Genomic DNA, 12580 nt, shown 5'->3' with positions numbered 1-12580 from the left:
TTTCAGTAGGCTGAAAATTTTATTTTAATTGTAGGCTGAAAATTCAGTTTTGCTAGTTCATTTCAGTTTGCGGTTCTGTACCATACTTTATGGTTCAATTCAGTTTTCAGTATGATGAAAATTCGATTTTGCTGGTTATGAAAAATTTGATTCAATTTTGCTGGTTCTAAAAATTCAGTTTTGCTGGTTCAGATCAGTTTTCAGTTTTATGGTTATGGATAGTTTTGCTGGTTCTAAAAATTCAGTTTTGCTGGCTTAGATTAGTTTTCAGTTTTCAGTTTTATGGTTCAGATCAGTTTTCAGTTATCAGAATGTAGACAAGGGAGATAGAGAGAGCCTACATTGTACATTACCAAACCTTAGAACAACAATTTGTAAATCACAATAGAGAGCCTATATAGATTTGAAAATCCACCTTCATGTAATATGGGCTTCATGATACAATGGTTATACATTCATACATATAGATGCCATCATGTAATCTGGGCGTCATTGCCATCTAGCTCGATTGTTGCTTGCATTAACTCTTTAACTGCACGTGCATCCAATTTGGCTTGCATGGAGGGGCGTCTACCCTTAACTGTAGCAATGAAGGAGGTGCCAACTTGATTGTCATCCATTGTTTTGCGCTTCTTCCCGTTGATCCCTTTCTCAATGAAAGACTTTTCTCTCTTCAAGCTATTCCCAAAGCCATCCCTAGTTTATACAAAAGACTTTGCAAGCTCAATGCCCTCCTCTCTTTGTGCTTTCAATGTATGTAGTTGCCCAAGTGTCTTCTTCATGCTAGTGGTAGCCTCATGAATAAGCTCGGCATCATCCTGCACAAAATCCACAAGTTGTTGGAAAGTGTCATGTAAATGATTCAAGCTTGAAAGACTTTGAAGATGCATCCTCACAATTGTGCCCTTCCTCCAAGCTCGCATCATCCTCAAGTGGCACTCCGATGTTGAGGTCATCAGGCTTAATCTCAAGTAGTCTCCTCGGGACCATCTCCAAGGCACTATCTTCATACATGCTCACACAATGTGACACCATACCTTGCTCCTGAACACCGGCCATGAGCATCACCTTGATTTGATGCTTGCATATGTTGCCAAGCTCGGACCAATGGCATGTACAACATGCCCATTGACAATCTGAGTTGTAGACAGTGTACACTTGGTTTGGATTGGAGAGGCTTCGAACATAAGCATCTGCCTTCATGTTGCTACCAAAATGAATGACACATAATCATCTGGAATTTTGAGAGCTCGTTCATGCGAGCTCTCCACTACCTTCTCAATGGCATTGTTTCTCTTAAATCCCCCTTCCTTCACAACTTGTATGTACCAATAATGAGGTACACAAGCTGTGGTTAGCTTGTAAAGAAGCCAATCCACTCGACGCCCCACCATTTTCTTTGAAGATCCTAGAAATCTGTACTTCAAAACTCCATGGTACGCCTCAATTGCACCATTCGTGTCTTGATTGGAATGTGGCAATGTCCTTGTCGCACGCACCCACATGTCTAACATGATGAAGACTTGTAAGCATATATGACCATAAGAGAACATAACACATTGGGAACACATTGAAGCAAGAAAAATAGCTCATAGTCACCTATTTTAGGCTGCCACTGCATTTCAAAGTAGTGGAGGAACTCCTTCTCACTTTGAAAATCTTCCTTGAACTTGCATATCATTTCCCTAGCTTCATCCTTGGTGAGCTCATATGAAGACGAGGACCCTCCCCGCATATTCATGATGTTACCAAGCATCCGAAACATGGCCGCACGTGTTGGCCAATCTTTCACCTTTCGAATGAGGTGTTTTAGCCAACACCTTCGTACATGCCATAAGCACAAGTACACCGGCAAATTGAAAACGACCCTGAGAGTACAAATCCAAGTATTGAGGGTACAAATCCAAGCAATGGTCATAAAGCATTGTCCAAGCATCATGCATTATGTTAGGAAAATTACCTCAGTGCATCAATTTCCCTCTCCGCATCATCCACCATGAAAGCATTTGGCTGCCACGATTTATGGTGATCAAGCATGCGATCTCGAAACTTTGTCAACCAATATCGCACAGCCTCAAAGGTGGCACTTGAGGCCAGAACCCACGCAATTGGGATGCCATTGCGATGTGTGTCAAATACGAGAATTGTATACAAATGGAACTACATCATTTTAGGTATAGTAAGTACAAGTACCTTGACTTGAACATGGCAGAAAACAGACAAGAATTGAAGCATACCTTGTACTTGTTCGTTCCAAATGTGGAGTCCATAGCCAACAAATTTCCATTTCCGAACTTGTCACAAATCTCTCTTTGCCATGGGGTTTGGATCCCTAAAAAGAATTCCTTCTGTACTTGAAGATTTTGCTCTTGGTAAACAAATATCATATCCGCATTTTGTGTACACCATCGCCTTGTACTCTCTGCATCATCATCATGTAGTTGATATGTCTCCATAGCATGTTTCCTTTCAATATTGAGTATATCTTGGAGCAATAAGTAGTCATCCCTCACCATTGGACATTTGGGCTCTTTGCTTTGTCGTATATGCAAACTTTGAATGTGTGCATCGAAAACTTGTTGTGGAGTAAAGCCCTTGAACAACAAGTTAGAAACCTATACTTTTTTTTCCAATGAAATCCATGGAGAGAGGAGAAGAAGGGTGTTTCCCTCATTCTTACAAGGCTCCCCATGGCAGATGATATCTTCTTTATTTGTGTGAAAGGGATTAATATAAGATATAACTACGATGCTAGGATCCAAGTATAGACGATTCACCATGAAATGGCATTGACACCCTCGAATGCGCTGTCCTGCTGCCTTGGGTGGCCGCCTTGGCTTAGTCTCTTTCTTGATCAAATTGGCATTTAATTTGGTAGAGGCTTTTACGTTGTCTTCATTGATGGTAGGACAACCATGTAACTCCCCATCGTCAAGCTCATTTTCATGCACATTACTCTTGCTCTCTACATCTTTTCCACCCGATTGTTCATGCACATGGCATACACGTTTGGAAGCACAACGTGTCCCAAAAGCACACCAATATCTATTGGCAATGATAATTGGGTATAAGTCTAAAGCCTTGCATGCTAATCATTTAAATAAGGTAATGGAAAATAAACACTTACATGGTGCTCTCAAGCCATGAATCCTTGAATGGCCGTATTAGCGAGCATGGTGTGCGATGATGGTAGGAGTACCTCGTAAACGTTGTAGGGAAGTCAGGATTTTGTGCTTCTCTATTCACAAACTCGCCAACATGAGCCCATGGAATATGAGCTTCCCTTTGCACTTTGTACTTCGACCTTTCATTGTGTACCAGTCTCCATTGTATTCTGGAAACATCAAAAAGACCATGCGTGGGAACAGGGGTGCCTATCGATTGTTGCTAAATGTGCTAAAATAAACCTGCACAGTTTGCCAGGTTATTGATAATGGGGGTTTGATAATGGGCTGTTTTCTTTTTCGCGTCTTTCTGTTTCGTTTACAAGGAATAACTATGAGGTTGGTGGCAGCAGGCAACGACATGCGGCGGTGGACCCACGAATTCAAAGCAATTTTGGCCGTCATTTTTTTACTAGTAGCTGCCAGCGTGGCCATTACTTTTTGCCACATAAGCTCGAAAAAAGCCTCCACGCTGGCAATCACTCCGAAATCTAACTACAGCCCCGTGATCGCTGGTCCCTGATTGGTCCTGCAGCAAGTACGTTGTGATAATAAAAACTCCCCTTGATCACTGGTCCCTGATTGGTCCTGCAGCAAGTAGGTTGTGATAATAAAACAATATCAATTCCGGAAAGTAAGCACACGTTTTTTTCGAAAATCATATTGAACTCCACGATTTTCTGCATATTTTCTTCTTCACGGTATTGCCTTTTGCTGTTGTTGCATCCTCGATCTATATTGTGCGCCATCCGCTACCGCTGCTTCATCGACCTCTCGGCTGTAGTTAGATTATCACAACCTACTTGCTGCAGGACCAATCAGGGACCAGTGATCAAGGTTTATCACCTCAGCTACGCAACCTCTGCCTTCCTACTGCTCTCCCTCTTTCGCCCATTTGCGGTACCAGAGTCCCGTATGCCTCTTCTATCTCCCTCGAAATTAATTTTATGCCTTCGGTCTACTTAACATCTTCATGCTTAATTAATCAATCGGACTTAAGAAAATTGCGAAGGGCACATAGAATAATATAAGATTCAATCACTAATCTAATGTGATTCGACACCCTCAAAATTGGAAATGCAAACGAGCCTGAACCCTCTGAAATACGATAATACAGACATGCTTCGATTGCTTGCTAGAGAGAAGCAGAGATTAGTCTTAGTCACATCGTCATAAAAAACCACTTGCATACAATTAAACATTACTAGTCTCATCAGAGAACACTGGGGCATACAATTAAACATCACTAGCCTCATCAGAGAACACTGGGCAGAATCAAGCTTAATTTGTACATATGATGGAATTTCCCAATTCTGGTGTGAGTAGCAGAAATGTCATTGCTAGTCGGAGAGAAAATTCCTCTCTTCCAACTTGGTCTACCACTCTCTTTGCTAACTTGCCCTTATACACTCTTAGCTTAGATCCCACTTTCTTCCAACTCCGCCGCTGCTTCTGAACCAGTACTGCTGCCACCCACTGTCATGGAAGCTTAGAGGCAACTTTCACAGTTGCAATCAGTTCCCTTTGCAGCAATTGCAGCTGCTAGTTCCTCTTCAGTGGAAAATTTGGAGTCTGCAAGCTTCACTATTGTGGACTGACGTACACGCACACTGTCTTGGACACATACACTGGAATGATAGACTTCAAGCTGCAGCTCTTTCAAAGCCATCATGACCCTCGCCACTGGATGATCCTGTCGTGAGCTCTCTACCCGAATCAAGGCTTCTCTACCAGGAAGAAAATGGACATCCACTTCCAAGTTATGATGTGGGCAAGGCAGAGAATTGATGACTTTTGCATCTAAGCTTGTGCAGCTGCTCTGTTCTGTAATTGCTCTCGGTTGATCAGGGCTTGGCATGGCCTCTGAAGATGCATTCTCTTTGCCATTGGGCTTTGCCACAGAAATGAGATCCTCCTTCTCAAGCTCTAGCTGCTGGACCTTGCACCTGAGCTCCTCTATGTATGCTACAGCGTCTCCAAGCAATGAGGCTTTGTCCATCTTGGAGACATTGGGTACCACTGCCCTCAAGGCGTAGAAGCGCCTGTTCAGCTTCTCCCTTCGCTGCCGCTCGGCCTCCACATGAGTTAGGGGCTCCTCTCTGCCATTTGCAGGCTTTCTTCCTCTTTTGCGTGGCTTGCTTTCAACAACCGCAGGGCTATTCTCCACTTCTTTGAATGAGGTATCCATGTCAGAAAGCTCTGACTCTATGCTAGAAGGAAGGGGTCCGGTCACATGCATTCCAATCAGGTCGTCTCGCCTGGCAGCACCATTGGCCATGCCTTGTGATGGTGCTTGCTGCTGACCTAGCGCTTGAGCACTGGGCCCCAGCTGCGAAAGATTCACAGCAGCATGGATATGGCCTGCAGACTTGGGCACATCCGAGACCTGCATGGATATGGCCCGCATAGGATCTAGCTTTTCTGGTCCTCTCTGCATGGAGATGAAATCCCCCGAGCTTATGGTGGATTGGCTGAAGCTCTGCACAGGGCTAGGAAGATGGATTTTTGCAGCAAATTGAACAGGTTTCTGGGTGGCCCCCTTGGGTGCAGTAGCCACACCCTTGTTATACATCTGGGCGGTGGGGGCTTTGGGGAAGTAGCCGTTGATAGGATGGCTTTCTATGGAGTGGGAGATTTCAGGAAAACCCAAGCCTTGTTTGCGGCTATGCAGATCTGCCAGCAGGAGCCTAGAGTCTCCCACCTCGCTGTTTTGGGTCAAGAGGGAGCTTTCGTCAGAGAGAGAGGCCTTACTGAACTCGCTCAAGGCTGTGAATTTGTCCTCGTCTCCGGTTCTCGTGTTTGAGGGAGGCCATGAGAGCCAATCCCTGTCGTTAGGAGGGGCAAACCTCAGGTTTTGAGGGCCCGCCCTTCCTTTGGGAGCGAAGCTAGGGACGTTGGGCTGAGGGAGGCCAGAGCCGAAACTGTGAGGCATGGTGAAAGGGGAGACATGGTGTGTGGCGTAGCTGCTTTGGCCGGAGGAAAGGGCATCGCTGTGGCTGGGCACGCAGCTAGCAGAGAGCTTGGTGTAAGATGATGAAGAAGGGGGCAGAAAAGCGTTGGGAAGGGGGCGATAGCGGTTGGAGAAGACGGAGCTGATGCTGTGCACCAGTGCCGGGTCTTCTTGCATTAGGTCCGTGGAGCCGAGCTCCACCACACCGTTGGCGATGGGGATGCAGAGAATTGTGCGGATGCCGAAGCGCTGCGCGAGCTGGGCCCTCGGGCAGTCGCGGCTCTGCGGGCCGCGCAGCCACAGATGGCCGGAGCTCGCGAAAGCTTTGCCCGGCGTGCCCGTCCCCAGCGGGAACGAGTACATCATGGAAACCAGGTAGAACCACTCCGTGTCGGTGACGTCGGTTTCCAAGGCGTCGAACCCCGCCGCTGCGGCGCCATCCCCTCCGATGAGCGCCTGCAGCTCGCGGAGGATCCTCCGCCTCAGCTGCTGGTCCACCTCGCTCACCATCGTCTGCTGGTGCTCCTCCCGTGGGTTGAAGTATCCGTCGCCCCACCCCAGCACTTGCTCCCCTTTGTCGGAGAAGGTGAGCTGCCAGAAGATGGCGTACGTCCACGCGGGCGAGCAATTCTCGACTACTATCTGCAGGCGCTGCTGGAAGCTGTTGTCGGGAGCGGCGGCGGCGCCTCCCGCCGTTCCCGCCAAGGCGGCGGCGGAAGAAGCAGACGGGGCAGGCGCACTCACAGCGGGGGCAGAGGCAACAGGCCAAAGCTGGGGGTCGTCGTAGGAGCCAATGAAAGCTTCAAGGAAGGCATGGTCATCGTCACAGAGCTGGAAGCCAGCCATGAAATCAGGCGAGGCGGCAATTGCGGCAGAGGCAGCCATGGCGATCCTGCTCCTCCTCCTCCTCCTCCTCCTCCTTCTCTTCCTCCTGGTATTCCGAGCTAATAATTGAGAGAGCGAACAACTGAGGCGCACACGGACTCAAGGGGCCATGATAATGGTGTTGCCCCTGGCCCTCGGATTGGGGCTCCCAAAAAGGATCGGTACTGCTGGGACCCCTTTGATGAGGGGGCCACACACGCGGTACGGGGACTAATGGTCTGCACTCTTCTGTCGCGAGTGGTGACGCCTTCCCCACCAATCAATGGTCTTCTCACTACCATACATTTCAGGTGCTCCTCCGCGTTGGCTTTGTTGCCATCCTCAGGTACTTTGAGGCTCTGTTGCTATCCACATGTGCTTATTAGCACAAGCGAGCTTTTTTCAACTACGATGTACCAAAGTGATGTTAAAGTTGCACACTTATTAAGCCCCAACCCCCCCCCCCCCCCCCCCCCAAAAAAAAAAAAAAAACTATGTGAAGGTACTACACTAAAGGAAGTTGGAGGAGATAGGGACTTTTGCCCCTCCTTTTTTGAAAAATGGACTTGCACCAAGGCCTGTAAATAAGAAAGAGGAGCTCCCAGCTTATTTTGTAATTGCACTTACCAACAAGAGAATCAAAGTTAATAAGAAAAATAGCCACCCCATTTTAAAAAATAAAAATAAAAAAGCACATCTTCGAAGTATAGATATCAAATCAAGCATCCCAGATGAGGTTGGAAATCACAATTTTAGGGAAAATGAGGTTTGCTTTAACCTAGAGCCGCGGTTCAACATCATGTCAAAATAGCGGGAGAAGGAAATGCACCTCCTCTAATTTGTCAAGGTTCCGGTTATAATTGGATGAAACTACGAATAAAAATTGCATGTTCAAAATTATCATTTCACGGGCAAGTGGCTCATTCTAGAGGCAAGGCCCAAGGCCCAATGCTAATAAGAAAAGCTCACAGCCTTGTGCTCTCCTCGTAAATATCCCTTTCTTTTAATAATGCACTAATGTCTAGTGTGTCCACCTATTCACATTGCCACTTTTTAGTGACATCACTCCTTATCAAAGCATCTAAATGTTTTAGCACAATCAAGTCTCATCAAATAATTATTGGATTCCATGTCATTCATAAATAGTTTTTGCATGTGCTTCTTTAAATTTTATGAGTCCAATCAGGCTTGATTTTTTTTACGTACATCCTTGCCCTTCAAAACTGACGGGTTTGGTGAAATATAGCAAGTTTTTTGTATTTTAGTGTAAATGTTTATGGGTATTTTAAATTTTTACAAGTAATTTACGGCCAAAATGCTCAAATATGGGCATGACAGCCGTCGTCTCAAAGCAACTATGAGTCCAATCTCTAACCTTTGGCTTAGCCTCTAGGCTTCACTAGCTATAAACATATTTTTTCAAGCCAATCAATGTCCCAAGTGCCAACTTTCTCATGAAGACAATCAAGCTTGTGATATCTACTTCACTATGTTACAAGCCACCTTTAAATTTTTTAGTTAACCTCCAGATATATGCTCATTGAAAACTTCTTAAACAAAGAAGAATGCTCTCGGAGAGGCAAATGCATCACCTCATGTGCCTATTTTGAAGTCATCAAGTTAAAAGAAACAAGCTATGTTCAACTCACAAAGTTCCACTTCATGTGGAGAGCTAGACCAATATTAATGGGTGCAAACATTAAAATTTTCTAAAAAATATCAATTTTATCCTTGAAGATTATCCATCTAGCCATTTGTTAAATGGATTAAAGGGAACCAAAAATGCTTATTATGAAATTTCTGCCTTATCTTGACTTCTCAAAGGGTTTCTGGTGGTAGAGACATGGACCATGATAGGTCTTGATCCAATCCCCTAATTACATCCAAGCATATATTAAATAGGAAGCACTTGACAATTGCATTTAAAAGAAAGAATCTTGCCATGGTCGGCCATAGCTATGTTAGACTCATTGAATAAAAGAATCTTGCCATGGTAGGCCATAGCTATGTTAGACTCATTGAATGAATCACATGTGCTAGTTTTGAAATTTGATGGGCGCAAAGGAATATTAAAGTTATTCTTGTGTGGCCCCTTTATTCTACCTTTTTCAAAGGACTAGATAAATAACTCTTTCAAAGTGCATAAAACTATATTTTATTACCCTTTGCATGCACTTGATAATAGAGATTCCTATAATAGTTGATGCCTTAAGGCTTTGTGATACAGAAATAGGCTATGTCTTCGACTTTTCCAAATATAACTCCTTGTTAATGTATTATGTTTTTGTATACATTGCGCTTGCTAAAAGAATCAACCGCCCACTTCTACGTGTAACAACACTCTTGATGTGTGTTAAGAGTCAAGATACCATTTGATAATGACACCAGCTTCAAGCTATTAAATCATGCTAACTGGTAAAGGTATTTATCAATTTAAACCATTTTCGAGAGCATGTTTTTAGCATGACTCCCTAAAAATGCACGCCACATCATTGTGAATGTATGATCAAACCCTAAATGAAAGTTTGCATCATGTTCTATTTATATTGATAGCTCCTTAGGTCACAAATATGTAAAAGATTCAAACCTTAAGCCAATAATTACATGGGGTCTTAATGGTCACCCTTATCTCCAATCCACCCGTGTCGTCATATATGATAACATCAACCAAGCCAATTAAATGTGAATGATGTGAGTGTAAGGTTGTAAAGAATTTCAAGGCACATTAAATGAAATTGAAGAATGAAGCCAACACGAGAAACATATGTAGGGGTTAGTGCTCGAAAAAAACTATTTTCTAAAAAATTGGAATACCTTCATATATAAAATTAAGAAATTATCAATGAAGAGTTTTTTTAAATTTTTGAAGGTAATTGTACTATACTCCCTCAAATTTTGCAAGTATTGGCACCTTCAAGCTATAAATTTGCAAGTATTTCGTAAAATTTGAAGGTGGTATTAAACTAAACCCAGGTTTTTTTCGAGCACTAGTAGGGGTCCAAAAGTGCATATCCTAGAAGTCTTAACTCATCTTCAAATCACTAAGTCAATAGAGAAGAGGAGATAATACTATGTGCAATCTTAGTTAACCCTTATTTTTGATAGCCTAAAATCATCAACCCATGTATTAGTAATAGTTTCTTTACATCGTGTGAATATATATGATATTCAAACAAAAGAATGCTATATAATATTTGAAAATTTTGCAACAACAAGGGAAAAAGGACACATAGGATTATAAATCAAGCTCTTATTACTTTAATGTGTTGATTTATATTAGATGGCCCATATTCCTATTTGTTGTTGAGACGAAAAGTAAATAATCATGCATCTGCCATGTGAAATAACAACGTGCAAAGGTCGTGACCCGTGGGATAGTGGGGATGAGCATATCAAAACCCATATATGTAGTAAATAATGTGATGCAATGTAAAGGTGAAAATGTGCATATGTAATGGTAGTATTGACAATGAGGTTTTCAATTTTGTTTATTACATAATTTACCTTGACTTCTCTCCATGTTTTGAAAGAATGCATACTTGATGTTTTTAAAGGTAAGATGATGACCTTGCATGGAATTTAGAAGTAAAAAAGTTGGATCAAATGTCGAAAAGATAACATAGACATGGTGGGGTCATTTGCGAGTAATATGAGAAGGTTCATGCATGAACATCAAGAAAAATGCAACTGTACAAACTTTTTAGTCGTGCCATGGAATTCACCAAATGCTTCCATGAAATGAAGTCTATTTTTAAACTTTCAAAATGGACCTATGGGCAGATGCATGTTCGCTCCTTAAGAGTTACACCTTTTGGATCAAGCATCAACTATGTGACAAGGTTAAATTGTATTCATGCATCAATGATGTGCTATGATCATTAGTAAAAAATGGTAAAGTGGATTTGGTTATATATAAGCAATGTGCAAGATGCATGTAAAACAGAAAACTTGAGGGCTCGAGGGCCATAGTGAGGAGCTTAAATGAGTGACTCAAGTCTTTAAACAAGGATAATCTTTAAAAATATGTGTTAACCAAGACAAAGATACATGCACACATAAAGTGAAGGGGTTTGTTCCCTCAAAATAAGTACTATGGGAGGAGCACAAAAACTTTGATGGCAAACTTGATTAGCTTTACTAATATTTAACAAACTCACAAGAAATCCACAAAATGAATGATCATGCCTATCCTTTTCATTTAATTATGGGTGTATACATTGTTCTCTCCAAAATATACTAACTAGTAATGAAAATACCAAAATAGGGATAAAAGAATACTTAATAAACATGAATGAGATGAATACTGAACATGTAGTGCAATGCAAGGAAAATTTAAACTAATAAGAATTATCATTTATGGAGCTTTTATTAGTGGCTTTCTCTAGAAAACTATAAAAAGTAGATAGACTAACATGTTCTTAGTTTCACTATTCACATAGGTCTTTGGAGACTTTATTGTTATAAGACATTGAGTGCCTGCTTTCTTGTTTTGTATTATAAAAGATGCTTCAAAATATAATGACTTAATGCACATACAATGTTGATGCATGTGATGTCTAGTAAAGCAAGTTTGAAATCAACTTGAAGAGCTTACAAAATTGTTATCATAGGTTGGCAAAAGATAAATTGTCACTATTCAAACAATTATGGACCAAATTTGGCTATGAAACTATAAAAGAATAATGACATTTTAAAATTGATCAGGTGAAAGGAGCCAAAAGGTTCAAAACTTTGTTGGGAATCTTTGGGATATGAGAATAATGTAGACAAATATTGCCTAGCCTAGCATGTGCACATCAAGGATCACCACAAGGACCTCATACCTCAACAAGGTGTTGTGTTGTGAAGATGTTATTAAAGACAAGTAGGGTGGATTCTTGATTGGTTTTTTTTGCCTCATGTAGATTTTCTCTTTATAGAGTGAAGCATCCATTCTACAAAAACTTAATTGATTGGTTAGAGAAAGATAGTGGAAACAAATTGATTCATAAGGTCTTTAACCTTATGTGAACCACTTTAGCTAACATTGGCAACACTTTTGTAATGTGCCACACCACCTTTCTAGATTACACTCTCATATTATGTATCTTGTTATTGTTACTCATAAAGAGTTCAATCATATGCTAATTAATGGGGAAGTCAATAGACCTCATCGTGTCACGAAAAAGGAGCTTATTTTATTCTTTGTCTTACCTTGTCCCGATTCATGTGTTATGAGGCCTTCACCTAAGAGTCGAAAGATGAAACTTTTACTTGTGGGTGTAGCTATGTCCTTGTATGTGCCACCTCTTCATTGTCACATTGAAAAGCTCTGCCCCGCTGTGCCGTCGCTAGTGGGGTAGGGAGAGATTCCCTTGCCTTGATGGAAACAAGATGAGATTACCTTCACTTAGCTCATTTCAAAGGTAGAGGTGGAAAAGAGAAGCTCTAAGCAAAGAAGGAGACCAAACCTAATACATCAAGAAAAGATTGAATCAACACAAGGCACGTAAGAGAGTGAAAGATAGGAAGAAGAAGAAGGAGATAGCTTAGACACCAAGTTTTGCGATGGGGAATGACTTGTTGTATTGCTCAATGTCAAAATTTCTTATATACAAGAAGC

At 42.1% G+C, this 12580-nt stretch overlaps 2 protein-coding genes across 2 annotated transcripts; both read right to left on the bottom strand.

Moving 5' to 3' along the window:
* Positions 1–342: 342 nt before the first annotated feature.
* LOC147641451 (uncharacterized) lies at positions 343–2609 on the bottom strand. The gene is made up of 4 exons (XM_086821678.1): positions 2238–2609; positions 1961–2160; positions 1600–1868; positions 343–1507 (listed from the first exon to the last, which is right to left on the bottom strand). The coding sequence occupies exons 1-4, from the start codon at positions 2514–2516 to the stop codon at positions 1200–1202; spliced, it is 1056 nt and encodes a 351-aa protein (XP_086677804.1). The 5' UTR covers positions 2517–2609; the 3' UTR covers positions 343–1199.
* A 1725-nt stretch (positions 2610–4334) lies between these two features.
* LOC147641450 (transcription factor MYC2-like) lies at positions 4335–7951 on the bottom strand. Its single transcript, XM_086821665.1, has one exon. It carries the CDS (start codon positions 6997–6999, stop codon positions 4654–4656), a length of 2346 nt encoding a protein of 781 aa, XP_086677791.1. The 5' UTR covers positions 7000–7951; the 3' UTR covers positions 4335–4653.
* Positions 7952–12580: the final 4629 nt, after the last annotated feature.

Source organism: Cibotium barometz, chromosome 2 (genome assembly GCF_041138505.1).
Source record: "Cibotium barometz isolate CiBa-2024 chromosome 2, ASM4113850v1, whole genome shotgun sequence".
Classification (NCBI taxonomy): domain Eukaryota; kingdom Viridiplantae; phylum Streptophyta; class Polypodiopsida; order Cyatheales; family Cibotiaceae; genus Cibotium; species Cibotium barometz.
Note: the sequence above shows the minus strand (reverse complement) of the source record. Positions and strands in the feature narration are given on the sequence as shown.